At 56.5% G+C, this 19,801-nt stretch overlaps 1 protein-coding gene across 1 annotated transcript; it reads left to right on the top strand.

The window, feature by feature from the left end:
• The first annotated feature begins 630 nt into the window (after positions 1 to 630).
• Positions 631 to 19,388, top strand: SH3TC2 (SH3 domain and tetratricopeptide repeats 2). The gene is given in 20 exon segments (XM_053991358.1): positions 631 to 712; positions 2,823 to 3,227; positions 4,733 to 4,903; positions 6,595 to 6,699; positions 6,938 to 7,065; positions 7,800 to 7,905; positions 8,193 to 8,336; positions 8,439 to 8,581; positions 8,583 to 8,641; positions 9,128 to 9,201; positions 9,971 to 10,166; positions 11,271 to 11,407; positions 11,786 to 11,827; positions 12,095 to 13,801; positions 13,896 to 14,076; positions 15,651 to 15,801; positions 16,251 to 16,373; positions 16,812 to 16,962; positions 18,157 to 18,353; positions 18,586 to 19,388. Coding segments are annotated over 19 exon segments (4,266 nt in total). The 5' UTR covers positions 631 to 712; positions 2,823 to 2,968; the 3' UTR covers positions 18,778 to 19,388.
• The last annotated feature ends 413 nt before the right edge of the window (positions 19,389 to 19,801 follow it).

Below are 19,801 nucleotides of genomic sequence, written 5' to 3'. Positions count from 1 at the left end.
GGATATTAGGAAAAAAAAAATCCCCAAAAGAATAATAAAGCACTGGAATTGTCTTCCCAGGGAGGTGGTGGAATCACCATCTCTGGGTGTGTTTAAAAAAAGACTGGACATGGCACTTGGTGCTATAGTCTGGTTGAGGTGTCAGGGCATGGGTTGGACTTGATCTCAGAGGTCTCTTCCAACCTCATCATTCTGTGATTCTGGGATTCTGTGATTCTGGGATTCTATGATTCTGTGATTCTGTGATTCTGGGATTCTGGGATTCTGGGATTCTGTGATTCTATGATTCTGGGATTCTGTGAGTCTGTCATTCTGTGATTCTATGATCCTGTGATTCTGTGAGTCTGTGATCCTGTGATTCTGGGATTCTGTGATTCTGGGATTCTGGGATTCTGGGATTCTGTGATCCTGGGATTCTGGGATTCTGGGTGAAGGAGGTGCCTGGGAATTCCGGGAGCCGGCAGTCTCGTGTTTAAAGCCCAGCCCTGGGTAACTCATTGACCTCTGCTGGGAAGCGGAGGTTCCCAGGATGATAAGGAGCTCTTGGAAGGAATTCCTTCCCTCGTGTGAGGGAGTGGCAGCGCTGGGCACGCTCGCAAACACGTCCGCAGCCCCGGCGGCTCCATCCCGGCAGCGCAGCGTTCCCTGGGGGCTTGGGGAGGCTGGAATTCCGTGCAGGAGCTCTCCGGGAGGGAAGCGGAGCTGGGAGCAGGTCAGTGTGTCCCCAGGGCTGTCCCCGCGTCCCAGCCGAGCAAACCCAGCCGGGACGCGCTGGTGCGGGCGGCTGCAGCGATCCAGCGCCTCTGGAATTCCAGCCTGGGGCTGGAGTTCGGGGTTTGGCGCTGCCTGGGTCAGGGGCTCAGGGGTGAGCACGGCAGCGAGGGACGGAAGGCTCTGGGTCCTTTGGGAACTGACGGGAGAAATCGGAGCTGGGTTTGGAAAGCGGGTTTGGGGCCAGCCCTGCGGGGGTGTGGCAGCTCTGTCCCCAAGCCGAGGGTGCCCGCACAGCCACTCTCGTCCCGTTCCGTGCCCGGGGCAGGGGAGCGTGGAGGGCACTGGGATTTCAGAGGGAGCAGAGCCCCTGGAGAGCGGGCACAGGCAGAGAACCCGCTCTGGAACAGGCTGAGATCCCAGAAAATATTCCAAACTCATCCCTGCAGCAGCAGCAATGGGACTCTCCAGGGGAGATCCAGGATTTGTTGGGAAGCAGAAGGGTAGGAAGTGGAGTGAGAGCTTTTCAGCTTGCTGACCAAAAGGCAAATTCCAGCTCAGGTCAAACAGGAGGTGACACCTTTGCTTGTACAGGGATGGGTTTTGTTGCTGAGTTGTCAAGGTAGACTTAAAAACAAAAAGACATTTCACAACCACAAAGGAAGACATCTGTGTTTAAAATATTAAAAACACCCATTTTATTGCTTAACAAAAAAAAAAAAAATTAAAATTTTCCCCTGTGTAGAAGAAATTGATGCTAATTGGTGAGCAGGAACTGCTAAAAGCAAGAATCTTCTGAGGAAAGCAAAAAGCTTCGTTTAAAAACACTGCCCTGCTCGAGCTCTGAGCACTTGGGAGCAAAGCAGCAACACCTCTCGTGTAAAGGTGTGCCTGAATCCATCAGCTGGACCATGCCCTGAGCACAGGCAGGCACCGGGAATATTTCTCTGTCTGCTCTGGGGTGTCCTGACCCCCAGGGGAGCACTGACTTTGACCCTCGTTCATGGAAAAAACTTCCAAAGCCTCAAGGTAAACCAGAAACCACAAAAGTGTGAAATAGATTGTAGAGAGTACTGTAGTATGACACATGGGTGAAAAACTTAAGATTTTTAATATGTTATAGATAAGTTCAAGATAGAAGATATAGAGTGTTGTCTTAAGTTCCTTTCTTCTTTCTTCTTCTTCCTCTTTCTTCTTCAGTTTAAGTAGTATCTTGTAATTGGGTAGAAAAATCCTCATTGCTGGTGTTTAGGGGTCAGTTATTGGGTTAGAAAGGAAAATAATTTAAGTGTCACTTCTTAATTGGGTAACTTAGTTTTTGATTAAATTTAAAAAGCCTTGTAACAAGAGATTGTTGGCCATTTTGGTGCTGTTTTTCCTGCACGCAGTCTGGTGCAGACAGCGTGCTGAAGTTTTAATAAGATAGCAATAAACAAAAGCTAAAAACCAAAAAAGTCCAATGAGTCTCTCGTTCCTGACACAGAACTACTCCAAGAGAGTCTCCCCTACCAGGGCAGCCCCCGAGGAGTTTCCCAACTTAAAGCCTGCAAACTCCCAGGCAGTGTGCCCTGAGCATCTCCGAGTGCAACGACCCTCCCTGCAGAGGATTTTGCTTTGGTTTCCCTTTTGTGTGGAGGCTGCCAGGCAGCTCCAGGCAGGTGGGTTCCATCCTGCCATTCCCACAGCTGGGTCCTCCTCAGCCTTTGCTCTGGGGCGCTGCAGTTGTGCCAGGCATGGGAATCCGTGCGGTGAGAAATTCCCTCTCTGGGTCATGGAATCATAGGCACCATTGGGTTTGGGTTAAAAAGGACTTTAAAATTTACCTCTGCTCGTGGGCAGGAACACCTTCCACTGCACCAGTGTGCTCAGAGCCTCATCCAGCCTGGCCTCAGTCACTCCCTGGATGAATTATTCCCTACTCTGGAGAAGTTCAGGGCACTGCCATGGCTGGGGATGCAGCCTGGGAGAGCCAGCAGTGCTCCTGGAGCAACCCCAGCACACAAATCCCTGCAGTGGTGGCACCGGATGATTGCTGGAACAAAAAACCATCCCTAAAACCCCTCCCAGCCTGCAAGTTCTCTCCCTAAACCCTTCTGGGTTTTATTTTGCAGGGGCTGTGTTGCTGTTGCCCAGAGATGCTCTGCAGACCACCCACGGCGCAGTGAGCCCTCCCAGCCACCCCAAATCCCGACCCTGAGGGCTGGGGAAGGTCTGAGGATGTGAGTGAGGAGGGAACGAGGCTCACCCCGATCCTGGGATGCCCAAGGGATCCTGCACAGCAGCCAACCCCTCCCTGCTGCTGTTGGATCTGGGGTTTGGACAGCGCTGCCCCCGGGGGTGCCCGCAGTGCCTGGGGCTGCAGAACTCACCCAGATGTAGCTGGCAGAGAATGCCCGCGGTGCTGCCAGCTGCCCCCACGGTGACACGGGAGAAGCATCGGGCAGGAAGGAGCTCCAGGATCACGGCCAGCCCCGGATGGAGGATGCGGGATGGGCCCCAGCTGCACATCCCCGCAGGTGAGGGACGGGCGTGCAGGAGCAGCTCTGCCTCTGGAACTGGGGGGGATCAGCCTGGAGGGAGCAGCTGGGAGCTGGGGCAGGCTTGGCAGAGCGGAACTCCCGAGGAGGAATGCCAGGAATGTGCCATGTGGGATGGGCACTGCCCTCCCGGAGGCAGAATGGAGAAAAGGAGGCTCAGGGGGGCCCTCCTGGCTCTGCACAGCTCCTGACAGGAGGGGACAGCCGGGGGATTGGGCTCTGCTCCAGGGAACAGGGACAGGAGGAGAGGAAATGGTCCCAAGTTGCACCAGGGAGGGTTTGGGTTGGATATCAGGGAAAATTTCTCCATGGAAAGGCTTGGCAAGCACTGGCACAGCCCGTCCAGGACATGGTGGAGTGCCCATTTCTAAGACATAGATGTGGCACTCAGGGGCACGGTTTGGTGGTGGCCTTGGCAGTATTAGGTGTGTGGCCAGGCCTGATGACCTCCAAGGCCTTTCCAAACCTGTGCAGTGACTCCATCCCAAGCCCTTCCCCGAGCCCGTGCCCGCCGCCCCCGCCGTGCCAGTGCCCGCTCAAAGGGGACATTGTGCATTGTGGCCGTGCCCAGCCGCGGTGCCGGGCGGGCAGCGAGCAGCCCTGCCTCTGCCAGCCCTCTGCCAGCCCTCTGCCAGCCCTCTGCCGGTGTCACTGCACGCATGGGCTGCTGCCTGGGGACCCCCTGGCACCAGGAGCTGGCGCTGGGATGCACAGGTAAGGTGCCCGTGGGGCTGCGGGAGCTCCTTCCATGGGATGGGACCCTTGGGGACACTCTGGCGCTGAGCACTGGCCCCTCTGGCCGCTTGCCTTTCCTCTGGGATGGCTCCTGGTGCTCTCTCCTCTTGGATTGGGTGTGTAGGGAGTGATGCAGGGTGTTTTGGCCAGGGAGAGGACAGGATGACTCTGGAGTTGGTTTATTCCCATGCTGTTGGCTTTTCCCCTCCCTGCCCAGGAGCTCTCCAAGCACGGCCCGTGGGGTGCTGGCATCCCCCAAGGCACCATTCCCGTTCCAGCGTGCCCCAGTGAGCTGGAGGAGGGACATGGCTCAGGGCCAGCACTGTGGCACCCAGCCCTGGATCCAGGAGTGCAGCCCTGAGTGCTGGGACTCGGGGCTGGAGCTCTTCCCTGCCCACTGGTACAAAATATTTTGGCACCGGAGGAGGTCAGTGAGTCACTGGCACGGCTGGGAACAACTCCTCAGCTGCAGTTTCAATTGGTCCCTTGAAAAAAAAAAAGCTCCCAGTTCCCTTTCTGAGCCTGGCTCCAATGAAAATAAACACTGAACCCGTGAGAGCAACCAGAGTGAGCCCTGGCCCCTTCCTGGCTCCGGGGACCCATGGACAGGCCCTGTCCTGCTGCTGGCAGAGGTGGCAGGAGCAGTGTCCCACCTGCCACCTCCTGTGGCACATCCCAGGGACACCTCTCAGGCAGGGAGAACCTTGCCAGGGATCCAGACGCCTCTGCCCCCCCTCCGTGTTCCCCAGGTGAGGAGTGCGAGTCCTGCTGGCCCCGCTCCCCCGAGCTCCTGCCCCGCGGGGACCGCCTGCACCGCCGGGGACAATGCTGGAGGGACACGAGCACGGCACCAGGGACACATCCCCGGGGCACGGCACCAGGGACACGTCCCCATCTCCATCCCCAGGGCATGGCATCAGGTACCCAACCACAGGGAATGGCACCAGGGACCCATCCCCAGGGAATGGCACCAGGGACCCATCCCCACCCCCAGGGAATGGCACCAGGGACCCATCCCCACCCCCAGGGAATGGCATCAGGGACCCATTCCCATCCCCACCCTCAGGGAATGGCATCAGGGACCCATCCCCAGGGAATGGCATCAGGGACCCATCCCCACCCCCAGGGAATGGCACCAGGGACCCATCCCCATCCCCACCCCCAGGGAATGGCATCAGGTACCTAAACACAGGGAATGGCATCAGGGACCCATCCCCATCCCCACCCCCAGGGAATGGCATCAGGGACCCACCCCCAGGGAATGACATCAGGGACCCATCCCCATCCCCACCCCCAGGGAATGGCATCAGGTACCCAACCACAGGGAATGGCATCAGGTACCCAACCACAGGGAATGGCATCAGGGACACATCACCATCCCCAGGGAATGGCACCAGTGACACAACCCCATCTCCAGGGCATGGCACCAGGGACCCATCTCCATCCCCACCCCCAGGGAATGGCATCAGGGACCCATCCCCATCCCCATCCCCATCCCCATCCCCATCCCCATCCCCATCCCCACCCCCAGGGAATGGCACCAGGCACTCACCCCCAGGCCCTGCCAGGGTGTGCTGGGCACAGAGAGGGGAGGAGGGCAGCGAGGAGTGGCAGGAGCCAGCTCAGATTTAGTTCTGCCTCTGCCTCCTTTCACTTTCCCTTCTCCATCTCCTCATGTGGAGGGGACGGAGCTGCCACATGAAATGTTAAGGCTTTGTTAAATGTAGACCCTTTTCTTTCAAAGCAAAACTCATTCATGACCTGTCCAGCCTTGGGCTGTTATTTTCTACTTGCTAGCTCTACATAAGAATTCTATTTCTCTAAATAAGAATTCTATTTCTGCATGCAAATACCAATTTATTTGAGTGGCTGGCAAAGCTGGCTCAGTAAAAAGAACTCTAGAGCAGAGTTCTGGTCAAAGAAGTGACTTTAAAAAGCTGCTGCACACTCCTGCTCCACATCTTCAGGCACATGTTTATCTTACAAATCCAGTCTGATTACTGACAAAAACTGGGGTTTATCTGGTTGTCCCTCCACTGCCAATGCAGCTGTGGAAGAGCAGGGCTGGAGTTTTGTGTGCCTCAGCTTTCATTAACATAATTAGCAGCTCAAGTTGCAGGCCATGAATCCCTTATGGCAATAGCTGATGATGTGTGGAGCAGGGAGAATGCTGCTTGGATTTTGGATACCCAGCAGAGCAGGCAGGGGAGAAAAATCTCATTTTGATTTTCAAATCTTTGAACAAAGAGTTTTGCAAGGCCTCGGCTCTCCTGTGCTGTGGAGTTGAGGCCTCCTCCAAAAAAAAAATCTCTGCTCAGGATTCACCTTCTAAAAGATCTGCCCATCTGAGGGTCTGGCCATGGGAAAGGAAAGCCCCTCACTCCAGAGCTACTCCAGCACTGGAAAAAAAAGCCCAACACGAAGGGAATGATGGATTTAGACCCCATCAATCCCACGGATCTCTCCAACCTTGAGCATGACTTCAGGGTGGTTCCAGAGTCCCCAGCCAGACGTGCAGGGCTGTGCTCCCAGGAGCTCTCAGTGAGGCAGGACATCCAAGAGCTCTGGCACAACATTTCCCAGCAGCTCTGCCGTGTCCCCTCCTCTCCAGGCAAGGCTGGGCTGGCAGAGCAGAGCAGCCCCGCTCCCGAGGCAGGACACGGCTCCCCGGAGCCCTCTGTGGTGCTGCTGGCTCTCAGGGACACCTTTCCCCCAGGTAAGGAGCTGCCTGTGGCATCTCAGGGATTTCCTGGCTCCCCGCCGTGCCTCGGGTCTCACCTTGGCGGCTGAAGGACGAGGAGGGGCTGGGCTTGTGTTGTGTGAGCATCACAGCCAGCCTGGAGGCTCTGGTGGCCCTGGCAGGGTGGCAGAGGTGGCTCTGAGTGGCAGGGGTGGCTCTGGGTGCCACGGAGCTCCTCCTCCTCCCCTTTCATCCTCCTCTTTTCCCTTCCAAGAGCTCTCGCTCTCCTTCTCCGTGGAGAGCCGCTCCTGCCGGTGCCGCAATTCCCAGCTCCAGGAAGCTGCCAGGAAGAAGCTGTGGGCTCTGGGGAGCGATGACAGAAGTGTCTGTGCCCTGTTCAAGGTACAAACCCCGTGCCAGCACGCTGGCATGCTCCTGGAATGGTGCCAGGCGTGCTGGGGCACCAAACCCAGCTGAGGCGTGTCGCACTGTGACACGAGATAACTCTCACAGAAGTAGGTTAGATGTAAAAGGAAAGGACAAAGAACTCAAAAAAAGCTAACTTTATTTGCTGACTCTAGTTTTTATACAACAGCAAAAGTGACAGTGGATTGGAGGATGGAATTACCTCTCCAACCACACTGGTCAAACCAACAGTCCATCAATTCTCTCCACCCACAAAGAGAATGCAAAACAATCATTATTTACATGAACATGTGTGAGAAAACTCAGCTGAAACATGTAAATATCAGAAGGCATAGGAACTTCTAGAAGAACTCTAAAACTATCAAAAGAACAGGGCGACAGAGGAGCTCCTCCAAGGCCACTGCAGGGGACTCTGGAGGGGACTGGAATGATGGGGAAGATGAACTTGATGGCAAGTGAGAGGCAAAGCTGAGCCTTGTGTTGTTTTGGGGGGATCTGAGCCTAAATAGCCAGGAATTCACAGGGCTGGGATCACCAAATCCGTGTCCCTGCTGGAGGTGACAGCTCCAGACAGGCACAGAGTCCTCAGGCTGGGTTTTATAGGAACAAATCCCAGCCACAGAGAGGATGCCTGGACTGAACTCTCCTTCCCTGCTGGATTTCAAGGCTCCAGGAGTGTCCCTTGATGCTGCTTTGTCTCCCCTGTGCAGGAGCTGTCAGCCAGGCTGGTCGGCATGCAGGCACACGAGGATCGCTTCCTCCTCACCTTCAAAACCCTGGAGGAAGTCTGGAGGTTTTCCACCTACCTGACTTTAGGTAAAGTTTCCACGGTCTCAACAGACAGTGTCAGGAGGGTTTTTGGAGAAGGCATTGCCTGACACTACAGAACTGTAATGTTCAGGGTGGACAGTGAGGAATTAGAAAACTTTGCAATCTGTAGTTTATGAAATCTCTGTTTGGATCAGTGAGAATCAGGAGGATTCCTACTGGGAAATTTTGGAGAAAAAATTAGAAGCTTTTGCCTGACATTTGGAAACCCCCAAGACCCTTCCTGCTGCCCCGGGAAGGAGGTGCTGATCCTGATCCCCCTCTTGGCTTCTCAGGGTACGTGGGGACCTGCCTGGAGCAGCTGCTCTTTGCCCAGGAGTTCTGGCTGGACTGTGCCCTGGTGGAGGACACGGAGCTCAGGGTCACCGTGGATGAGGAGCACCTGGCCACCATCTACATGGATCTGCTCCTCCAGGAAGGTGTGATGGGAATGCACATGTGGGGAATTCCTGAAAATCCTCCAGCAGGGCTGTGCTGGAGCCCCTGATGCACTGATCCAACCTCTGACTCTCCCTCTGCAGGGAACTTTTTCTGCAGGGCAGTGCCCGGCGTCTGCAAGTTGGAGCAGGAGGGAGAGGAGGGTCTGCAGCTCTGCAGGAACGAGCTGATCCATGTGAAGAGCGTTGGACAGGATTCCAAATGGGAAGGGATGTCCCTGCTGACGGGGGCAGCGAGGCGTGGTGCCCGTGACAGCTCTGGAGCCAATACCTCACCCCTTTTACCAGTAAGTGGTGAATTCAAGGGCTCAATCCAGGATTCTTCCCTGATCCTGGTGCATGACTGGCACCAAGGCTGGCTGGGAAACTCCTCTTGCCCCTGGCAAAGGGCAAGAGCCTCACAATTCTGTGAGTATATTTCCAGGAGGATCCACATTAGGCATAAAGACTGGAATCAATGCGTTCTCTGTCGATGGGACACAGCAAGGACATGCTCCTACTTCAGATGTGGTTTTTTTGTTCAGATGTGGCTTTTGTAAGCTATTGGTTGAGGCCATACGTGAGGTTATCTCTGATTAACAGATGAAGGAGCGGCAGAAAAAATTCAGGCAATGCCAGCCAAAGTGAGGCTTCACATTGGTCACCTGGCTGAGCCTTTTACTTGGAGAAAGCAATTTATCCTGCTCCTCCCCTGTGGTGTGACACCATCCCTGGGCTGGCCTGAGGTCAGGAGTGCTCACAGAGGACCAGTGAGGGTCCCTTTTGCCTTGCAGGTGGTTCCTGAGGAATTATGCTGTGAGTTTTGGCCTCTCCCAGGAGATCAGCGGGACGAGCTCTCGGGCCATTGGTGAGTGGCACCTGTGCAAGGCACTGTCCCAGGGCTGGGCATGTCCCAAAACCCGGGTTTGGCCACAAACGAGCACAATTCCATTTGTTGTTCTGGGACTGACCCCACTCGAGCTGCTCTGAGGGAATGCTGCATCTCTGGACTCTCTGGAGTGCAGATCAGAAGTTGCAAACTTCTCTGTGTTCTGAGGAAAGAACTAAAAGAATTAAAAGAAACATAAAAAAATGAAGTGGGACAGGGAAAAGCCAGTGGCAGAAGGGTGTCACCAGCAGCTCTCTGCTCTCTGTGTTCCTCAGAACACCTCTTTTAATTCTTTCAGGAGTGAGGTTTCAAATCATGAGGTTCTCACCTTGTGCTCACATGAAACCTGTGCCCCAGCCCTTAACCCCAGCTCAGAGCAAGCTGGACACAGGAGGTCCCTGCAGGTGTGACTTTGTCATGGAGGGATGGACATTTGCACTGTCCAGGATTTCACTCCTGGCAGACTTGAGATAGGGCAGTGTCTGTGAAAATTTGTATTTCCAGTCACCTTCCAGGCTGCAGCTCGCAGAGGTGTGGAGTTTATCCATCCCTCTTCTATTTTGTATTATAATCCACTTCTCAAGGAGAAATGGCAGAGAGCTGGATCCAAGTTCACAATAAATCTTAGGGGAGAGAGAGGCAGCCCCCTCCAGCTGGAATCACGGCCTCTCCCCGCCCAGGTCTTTTCCAGTGAGGAGGTTTTAGCAGGGATCCCACTGAAATTCCCTTTTTTGCCTTGGTTTCCCAGTCAGAGGCAGGTGCATCGCCACCAAGGACCACAGAGGAGCAGCGTGGGATGAACTGAGCTTCTCCAAAGGAGATCCTATAGAAATCATTGGCTTCTTCATCCCTGGGCTGCCCTGGTTTGTGGGCAAATCCCTCAGCACCAGGAGCATTGGCTTCGTTCCCACCCAACACGTAAATCCCGAGGCTTGCGAACCTCTGTGAGTTGATTTCAATTTAATTCTGGAGAAAAGGGAGGGGAGGCTCCAAATCCCCCCTCAAGGCTGTGTGAGAGCCTAGGGCAGGTGATTCCCTTTGCAGGACCTTCCCAGAGGGTGGGTCTGAGGTGTGAGCAGAAGCTTTGGCCAGGCTCTGCTGCAGCCCAGACAAAGAAATTGCATTTCACCTGCCTCAGGTGATTCTTGGAGAGGAGCAGGTCCAGCCCTGGCTTGATCTGGCTTCCTGCAAGCTGGCTTCCCAGTTTGTCCTCGAAATGTCTTCAGTTTGTAGCTCTGAGGGGCTGGGAGCCTGGCAAGGGTGGGGAGAGCATTCCCTGCCGAGGAAACAAATCCTGCTTTCCTTCCTCCTGCCCTGGGTGTGGGGGCAGAACGGCCACTGGCACAGAGCAGAATTCCACACCCTCCCAAGGACACAGCAAGAGCTGTCCAGGGAGGGAGGGAGGGTGTAAATCCCACCCTGGCTCAGCAGCTGTCTCTGTTGGTGGCTTCCATTCCATGCCCATCCCAAAAGGCTTCTCCAGGAGTGTCTGTAGGAGGACAAGGTTTTAACCAAGGTCTGCTGGGCTTTCCCCTCCCAGAGTCACTCAAGGTGAGTTGTAGCACTTTTCTCTGACACTCCAGAAGGGACAGAGCAGATCAGGTGGTATCCTGTGGCTTCTGGATTCCAAAAAAGACCAATAGGTCCTTTCCTCTGGTGCCTTTCTGTTCCTTCGTGGAGAACCTGGATGGGGAAGGTGTCCAAAATCCTGTGTTCATCTGCAACACAACTTCTGTGGTGGGAGGAAGAGAAGAGATGGGAAAACTTCCTTTCCCATCCCATCTCATCCCATCCCATCCCATCTCATCCCATCCCATCCCATCCCATCCCATCCCATCCCATCCCATCCCATCCCATCCCATCTCATCCCATCCCATCCCATCCCATCCCATCCCATCCCATCCCATGTCATCCCATCCCATCCCATCCCATCCCATCCCATCCCATCCCATCCCATCCCATCCCATGCCATCCCACCCCACCCCACGGGGCAGCTGCAGTGTCAGGGGCCGGGGACACGCTGACTCTTTCCTCCTGCCCCACCCCAGGGGAAAGGGCTTTGTGTTCCTGAGCGAAGAGGAGAAGTGCCCAGTGCTGCACATCCCCTGCAATGGTGACGAGCAGCACTTTGCCACCCTCCTGGGGGACCTGGCGCACACTGACATCACCTCTGTGTACAGGCTGGGTGAGTGTCCCCTCTCCTCATATCCCAGTCCCTGCATCCCCAGGAAGAGCTGGGCAGGGCCTGGAGAGATCGTGGGAGTGCAGTGGAGGCAAATTCTGGGGTGGAGGCAGCACAAACCCGTGCTCAGCCTGGTGATGGAGGCTGGAGGTGTCCTCAGGAGGTGGCCCTGCCATGCTGGAGTCTGTAGGGACCTTCTCTGCTGCCGAGCTGGGATTCACCCTGGCAGATGCTGGCCTGAAGGACCAGGGCCAGGGTTTTTTTTGGGGGGCTCTCACTTTCTCTGTTCTGGCTGGGTGGCTTTGGGACTTCAGCTGATTTCTGCACAGTGGCACCGACCAAGGATTTGGGGTTTTGTTTTCTGTTTGTCTCTTTGCACAGCGGGGTTTGAACCCACAGCCGTGTTCCCACAAGTGCCACCAGGTGAGTATGAGGAGGGGACGGAGGGGGAGGCTTTGGTGACGGCTTCTGAGGGTGAATTTGGACAGGAGGAAACATCAGAGAATGGCGTGGGTTGGGAGCAACCTTAAAGGTCATCCAGCCCCATCCTCTGCCATGGTCAGGGACACCTTCCACTATCCCAGGTTTCTCCAAGCCCCGTCCAACCTGGCCTTGGACACTTCCAGGGATGGGGCAGCCACAGGGAACACTTTCCTCCTGATCCCACTGTGGCTTCCCCGTCCCTTCCAGAGGCTGCTCTCCATGGCAGTAGAGAAATCCAAGTGCTCCAGTCCTGGGAGGAAATCAATGACTGGGCTACCAGCAGCACCTCAGAGCTGTCCAGCCCAGGCAGTGAAACAGCCCCTGCCACGCTGGAAGATGTTCTCCTGGAGAAGCTGGATGACTTGGATTATCCCAAATTCTTCATCGACCTCAACGCTGGACACATGGAGGATGCTGATGTCTTTGACCCCATATTGACCTTCCTCAACCAAGACAGTTTCGTGCCCAGCTTTCAAAGCTTTTACGATCTCAGCTTTTCCTTTCTCCACTCCACTTTTTACGGTTTCTCTGATGAGGATGAACTGGTGCTGTACCTCGAGACTTCCCGGAACTGGGCCAAGAGGACTGGTTCAGTTTGGGCTCACGCCAGGCTCTGTTTCCTCTTGGGGAAGCTCTGCATCAAAAAGGTCAAGTTCTCCCAGGCCCGGGTGTACTTGGAGGAAGCCATGAGTGTCCTGGACAGGGGCTTTGGGGACCTGCCCCTGCTGGCAGCGCTGCACGTGAGCCTCGCCTCCGTCTACCTGAAGCAGAACATGAAGCACAAGTTCTCCTCGCTGCTGGGGAAGACGGTGACGCTGCTCGTGTGCCTGCCTGGCCGCTCCTTCAGCTCGGAGAACGAGCTGGAGCTCCTCACCTACATCCTGAGGGAATCCATCGCTGTGGGCAACGCTCCGCTGGAGGCCCGGATCTGCTTCCTCATTGCCAAGCTCTTCCTGCAGCTGGGCAGAACCGAGGAGGTGCTGCCCTTTCTGGAGCACCTCCAGTGTCTCAGCAGCACCTGGCTCAGCCCAGGCACCCGTGCTGGGCCACTGGATGCCGCTGCCACCTTGGGCTACCTCTATGACAAGAAGTGCCTGCCGAACATCGCGCTGGCCTCCGTCAGGTCCTTTGTTCCCAGCAGCGCCAAGGGGACACCGACGCCCATCTGGAGAGCTGGCTTCATCCTCCAGGCTGCTTCCAAGCTGCTGGGGAAGCAGCAGCTGGGCAGGAGCAGCATCCCAGCGCTGGCTTGTCTGTACCTGAGGCAAGCGCTGCAGTTCTGCTGCGAGAGCAGGGCCGTGCCCATGCAGAGGACGCTCTGCGCCGTCCTGTCCAGGACGTGCCTCCAGCACGGGCTGCTGGACGGGGCCGTTCGTTACGCAGCCAGGGCGGCAGCCCTGGGCAGGCTGCTGGGGGAGGAGGAGGCTTTTGAGTCCTCGCTGTGCTTGGGCTGGGTGTACCTCCTGCAGCAGCGGCCGGGCCCTGCCGGGGACGTCCTGCGGCCGCTGCTGCGCTCCCTGCGCGGCACGGCCGGCCAGAACCCCGGCGGGGCCGTGCACAACCTGCTGGCCGTGGCCCTCGGGGCCCAGGGGCACGTCCAGGAGGCCGCGGAGAACTTCCTGAGGGCCCTGCACAAGGCCAAGGAGACGGGCGGCAGGAGGAATCAGGCCGTGGCCCTGGCTAACCTGGGCCAGCTGAGCCTCTCGTGTGGGGCCGCCCAGCTGGCCGAGCTCTACCTGCTGTGGTCAGTGCGGCTCTACGCCGAGCTCCAGGGGCACCAAGAGCTGGACATGGAGCTGGCACACGTGCTGCTGTGGCTGGCACAGGCCACGGTGGACAGGCAGAGGACGGAAGACGCCAAACTCTGCTATGAACTGGCGCTGGGGTTTGGCCTGAAGTGGCAGAACCTGAGGAGTGAGTATAGAGGGGAGCCGGGCGGTGTTCGACCCCACCAGGTGCCCAACGCCGTCCCCTGAGCCGTCCTTCTCCCTGTCCCTGTGCCACACAGGTCAGCTGCACGTCACGGAGCGTCTGTGCCACTTCTACAGCAGAGTGTGCCCCGACCTGCGGGCCTGCATCACCTACCACGAGCACTGGGCGTCCCTGGCACGGCAGCTGCAGGACAGGGAGCTGGAGGCCAGTGCCAGGCAGGCCCTCAGCCAGCTCTACCAGGCTGTGGGCACACCTGAGTGAGTGGCTGGGGCTGTGCCATGCTGCCAGAGTGCAGTGGCTCTCCTGGGGTGTCCCTCGAGCAGGGTGTGGTGGCTCCACCTGCCCCACAGTTCTGGTTCTGAGATTTATGAGCTGTCAGCTGTGCTCTGAGAGGGAGCAGCTCAATGTCAACCAGAGCTGGGCAAACATTGTCCCAGACAGAGCTGGAGCCCGGCCAAACAAAGTTTTCCAAGACACATCCAGCCTTCAGCAGGGTGGCAGGGAATTCATTGCTTCCTTTGGAAGCTTATCCCAATGATTAATCACCACTCCCCAGCAAGAACAGGCTCCTTATCTGCTCTTTGAGTAAGTCTGGTTGCAGCCTCCAGCTGCCAAGGCTGCCCTTCCCATATCTGCTGTGATATTGTCCCCAGGGAGGGACTTAAGAGCCACAGGAGGTGCTTAAAAAACCCACAGGAGGTGCTTAAAACCTGGTATCAGCTCACCTTTAATCTCCTGCCTAACACTGCAGGACAGGGAGAGGAGAGGAGAGGAGAGGAGAGGAGAGGAGAGGAGAGGAGAGGAGAGGAGAGGAGAGGAGAGGAGAGGAGAGGAGAGGAGAGGAGAGGAGAGGAGAGGAGAGGAGAGGAGAGGAGAGGAGAGGAGAGGAGAGGAGAGGAGAGGAGAGGAGAGGAGAGGAGAGGAGAGGAGAGGAGAGGAGAGGAGAGGAGAGGAGAGGAGAGGAGAGGAGAGGAGAGGAGAGGAGAGGAGAGGAGAGGGCTGAGACAGGCCACACACCTTGAAGGCAATCAGATCAAAGTGTGGAGAGCCAGCTCCCAGTCCCAGAAGGACAAATGGGCAGGGCTGTCCCCAGCTGGGAGGTTCACCTCCCCAGCCAGGCCACGGTGAGTGCAGGGGGAAGGTATTTAGGGAGCAGATGCCTGTCATGTGAACGGTGCTATTTAGGATCACAAAGCACCCCATTCCCTGGGCTCCCAGGACAGCTGGGCCTGCTTGCCAGCAGGAGAGACACCAAGCAAACAAACTGCCCTGGACACTGCTGGCTCTGTGTCCAGCCCTCTGGCTCATCCCACTGCCTGGCCCTGGGTGCTCCAGTGACCAGGGGCTGGAAAAGGGGCTTGGACATGGAGCCAGAGCTCTCTCCATGGCTGCACAAGGGACAAACACCAGGCAAAGGTGTGGGTTTGGGTGCCGGGTGCTGTCTGGGAGATGTGAGTACAAGCATTCCCTGCCTGTGCTCCCATGTGGAGCTGGGAGTGACTTTGGGACTCGGTTTAGGGAGGCAAATTGGGTTTGTGGGTGACCTGGATGAAGCCCTTTTTATCCCACAGAGGTGAGGAGCAGCCTGAGTGGGACCACTGGTGTCCTGAATTGTCCTAAGGTGGCCAAAAGCCACCTTAAACCTGAACATTAAAGCATGGAGATGTCCGTGATCCTACCAGGACACATTGCTCAGAGCTGACAATGTCCTTTGGTCCCCAGCCTTTGGTGACTAGAGGAGGAGAGGGCAGGGGGTCAGTGCCATGGGGAGGTGGCCTGGGGACAGCTCTGTGACTCCTCTGAGGTGGCTTTTTGCCTGTTGCCATCACAGGGCTTTGAGACAATCCCTGGACTGCACCAAGCAGAGCCTGAGGATCTTCATCGACCTCGAGGAGGCTGCGAAGGCAGCAGAGGCCTGGCTGCAGGCAGGAAAACTCTATTATCTTCTGCAGGAGGATGAGCTGGTGGAGATGTACTTCCAGGTATGGAGGGGGTGGCTGGAGCTGTGCCATGCATTCCCACCACAGCCTTTTGGGGGAAGAAAAAGTTCTGAGCACTGTAAACCTGCTGCTGGAAGGAGGAGCTCTTGCCTTCCCCTCAGGCACTGAATTTCCTCTCTTTCTTTCCATCCACTGAGTTTAGAGGATTTTGGGGTGAAAAGAGGTGAATTCATTGAGTCAGAAAGTGATGTGGGAGTGCCAAAAGAAGCTGGAGGTGTCAAGTGAGCAGTTCTCATTGAAATATCCATAAATAAGGCGTGAGTGCCAGGGAAGTCCTTGGAGTTGAAGACTTCTGGCACCTCTCCATCTCCAGCATTATTTTATCAGCTGAGCTGCAAAGTGGAAGAGCAGCTCCTAAAATCTGGGGTTTGTTTAATCACACCAATGTCTCTGCCTCGCCAAATGCCACTCCAGCCCCTTTTTCCTTCCAGGCAGCCATCCAGACTGCTCTGAAAGGGGACAACTTCTCCTTGGCCATGGATCTTTATGAGAAAGCAGGTGACACCTTCTTCAATGGCAGCCGGAACAGGGCCCGGGCAGTGGAGTTTTACAGGGTATGGAGCCCTCTGAGCATTTCTGTCCCTCTGTCCCCACGGGGTGGTGGCTGGGGAGGGCTTTGCCCCAAGGATGGAGGGTGGAGAGGGATGGGGTGATCCTGAGGGTGCCAGAATGGGAGAGCACAGGTGTGCAAAAAACCCCAGAGATCGTTTGGGATTGGGAATGGGCTCCTTCCGTTACAGATCCTGGTGGTGTTAAGTCTTAGTACACCCAGTCAGAATTCCAGGCACACAAGGAAGGGCAGAGATGTGAGGATCAGGCTATGAGAGCCACGCTCTGGGATTTAAAACTCATTTTCAAGGGAAAGAAGGGACTAAAACCTAAAGCTGCAGTGCCCATCCCCTGCTTTGCTCCTTGTCCTGTGCTCTGCCACCCCTCTCAGGCAGTGCTGATCCCTCCAGGAACATCCTGAACTCACCATTCTCTCTCCTTAGGGAGGTGCTGTGCCCTTGGCCAGGAAACTCAAGGCCACCCAGACAGAGCTGCGGCTGTTCAATAAACTGGCCGAGCTGCAGATCAGCCTGCAGGGCTACGAGAAGGCTCTGGAGTTTGCCACGCTGGCAGCCAGGCTCAGCCTCAGGGTCGGTGAGTGATTTACACCCAAAAGTTACTGGGAGCTACTGGGAGTTACTGGGCAGCGGGTGATTTTTGGGGGGAGCCACTGAATCTTGTGGATGAGAACAGGATCCATGTGAAAAGGGGATCTCCTGCTTTCCTGACACTGCTGGACCTACTCTTACCCAATGTCAAGACATCTTTTTAAGGCCACTTCCCTTTTTTTTTCAGCTGTGACAGCAGAGGGTTTTGTTACCCCAGAGCACGGGAAGTCTGGTGAAAGCACAGGACTCAGCAGTTCCTCTCTGTCCTGGTTCTGCTAAAAACCTCACCCCTTCCCATTACAAAAATAGCTTGGATGGGCAAAAAGCCAGCTTAAATGTTTGGGATGGGACCAGTCTTGTAACAGCCCCTCTACCACCCAAAAAAATCTCCTGGCTGAATGATACTCCTGGGCCAATCTGTCCAGCTGTGGCATCAACCACCCTGCCCATGCCTCTCTTTCCTCTCAGAGGTATCCATGCCCCCAGGCTGCTGAGAAAATGCATCCAAAGTGGCTCAGCAGGGCTGGGGATAGATTGAGCTGGATCAGCAACTTTTCCAGAGGATCCATGCCAGGAGCTGGTTGATCCCACCCCTCTTTTCCACATCCATGGCAGGAACTGGTTGATCCCACCTCTCTCTTTTGCAGGGGACCAGCTGCAGGAGCTGGTTGATCCCACCCCTCTCTTTTCTGTGGGATCCATGACAGGAGCTGGTTGATCCCACCCTTCTGTTTTCCATGGCATCCATGGAAGGAGCTGGTTGATCCCACCCATTTCTTTTCCACATCCATGCCAGGAGCTTGTTGATCCCACCCCTCTCTTTTCCACATCCATGGCAGGAACTGGTTGATCCCACCCCTCTCTTTTCCATGGATCCATGCCAGGAGCTGGTCGATCCCACCCCTCTCTTTTCCACATCCATGCCAGGAGCTGGTTGATCCCACCTCTCTCTTTTCCACATCCATGGCAGGAACTGGTTGATCCCACCCCTCTCTTTTGCAGGGGACCAGCTGCAGGAGCTGGTTGATCCCACCCTTCTGTTTTCCAGGAGATCCATGGCAGGAGCTGGTCGATCCCACCCATTTCTTTTCCACATCCATGGCAGGAGCTGGTTGATCCCACCCATTTCTTTTCCACATCCATGCCAGGAGCTGGTTGATCCCACCCCTCTCTTTTGCAGGGGACCAGCTGCAGGAGCTGGTTGCCTTCCACCGCCTGGCCACAGCCTATGACTTGCTGCACATGCACGAGATGGCCGAGGATTGCTACCTGAAGACCCTGGCCATGCGTCCCCCCGTGCTGCAGAGCTCAGCAGAGGCCCTGTACTACTGCAAGGTCTACTGGCACCTGGGCAACCTGACTCTGCACAAGCTGAAGGTAAGCAAGGAGATCTCCCGTGGTGCCGTGCCTTGGACGGAGAGCTGAGGGTGGAGGTCGCATCTTCTGGCTTTGAAGGGGGGAAGGTAATTTGGAAAGAAGTGCTGGGACTTAGCAGCATTCCAGTGGCATCAGGTGTCCCTGGGTCCTGCCGGGACCCCCCAGGCTCTGCTCCAGTTCCCTCCTGCCCCGTGAGCCCCTTCCTAACGCCTGTGCCCTGCTTTCTGCTCAGGATGAACAGGATGCAGCCTCCTACTTCCTGCTGGCCCTCGCCGCAGCCGCCGAGCTGGGAGACCAGGAGCTGCAAGCCCTGCTCCGTGCCAAGCTGGGTGCCATCCCCGGAGCCCCAGGGGGACCTGAGGGCACGCCAGGCTGTGCCACGGACCGGCCCCGGTGGCTGAGCCAAGGTGGCCACGTGGTGTGACCCGTCTGCCACCCCGGTGGCACCGTGCAAGGTCCGTGTGCTCTCCAGGACCGGCCCAGGAGAGGTCCTGCACCACGTCCTGAGGAGCTGGAAGGGTTTGGGCTCCTCCTCCCAAGCACTTGGGACCCTGCCCTTGTTTTTGAGGAGCAGGGCTGTGCCCAGAGCGGAGGTGGCACAGCCAGGGCAGGATGAGGCCCCAGCAGCGGTGCTGGAGCTAGGGGTGCAGCAGGGCAGGGGGTTCAGAAGTGCCCTGCTCGGGATGGGGACTGGGGAGTGCTGCTGTGTGCTTGTCCCCACAGCTGCCCCACACCTTGCAGCAGCTCAGCCCGACCCAAACCTGTTTGAAATAGCAACTCCTTTATTTACACCTGGTTTTTATCCTCGTCTGCCCCGCTCCACGAGGTCTGTGGTGGCACCTCTGCCAAAGCCCTCTCCTGTAAAAATCACCACCAAAGCTTTTGGCAGTGAGGGACAGAACTAGGGAAGTCAGGAGGAATAAAGGGGCTGGTCCAGCTTCATCTGAGGGCAGAAAAAAACTGCTCAGGGGGAGGCAGAGCCCACCCTCACCCCAGCCCTGCCATCCAACCTCCGGGTGCAGAGCAGGAGCACAGGAACGGGGAATCTGCTGGAGTCCCATCCCTGGGGGTGTCAAAACGTAGATGTGGCATTTGGGGGCACGGTTTCGTGCTGGGGGAATGGTCGGGCTCGATGACCTGGGAGGGATTTTCCAAGCTGAGCGGTTCTCCGGGCACACGGCAGGAATGCGCAGCTCCGCTGCTCAGCCAGACTCGCCGCCAGAGAGCAATAAATGCCCATTTTTGCAGCGGGAGCGGCTTCCCTGCAAGCCCCGAGCTCGGCTTTCGCTCCGGCCTGGAGCACAGGGAAGAAGGAGAGGTTTTCCCAGCTGATCTCTTTGCTTTGGCAACCGGTGGCCATCTGGGCTTCACAGCCAGACCCCGCTCCCAGTTCCTCCAGCCCCCTGCCCGTGCTGCCCTGCCTGGGTTTTGTTAAATGCAGAATATTT

Source organism: Vidua macroura, chromosome 15 (genome assembly GCF_024509145.1).
Source record: "Vidua macroura isolate BioBank_ID:100142 chromosome 15, ASM2450914v1, whole genome shotgun sequence".
NCBI classification, from domain to species: domain Eukaryota; kingdom Metazoa; phylum Chordata; class Aves; order Passeriformes; family Viduidae; genus Vidua; species Vidua macroura.
The sequence above is the reverse complement of the archived record's forward strand: the minus strand, read 5'-3'. Positions and strand labels throughout refer to the sequence as shown.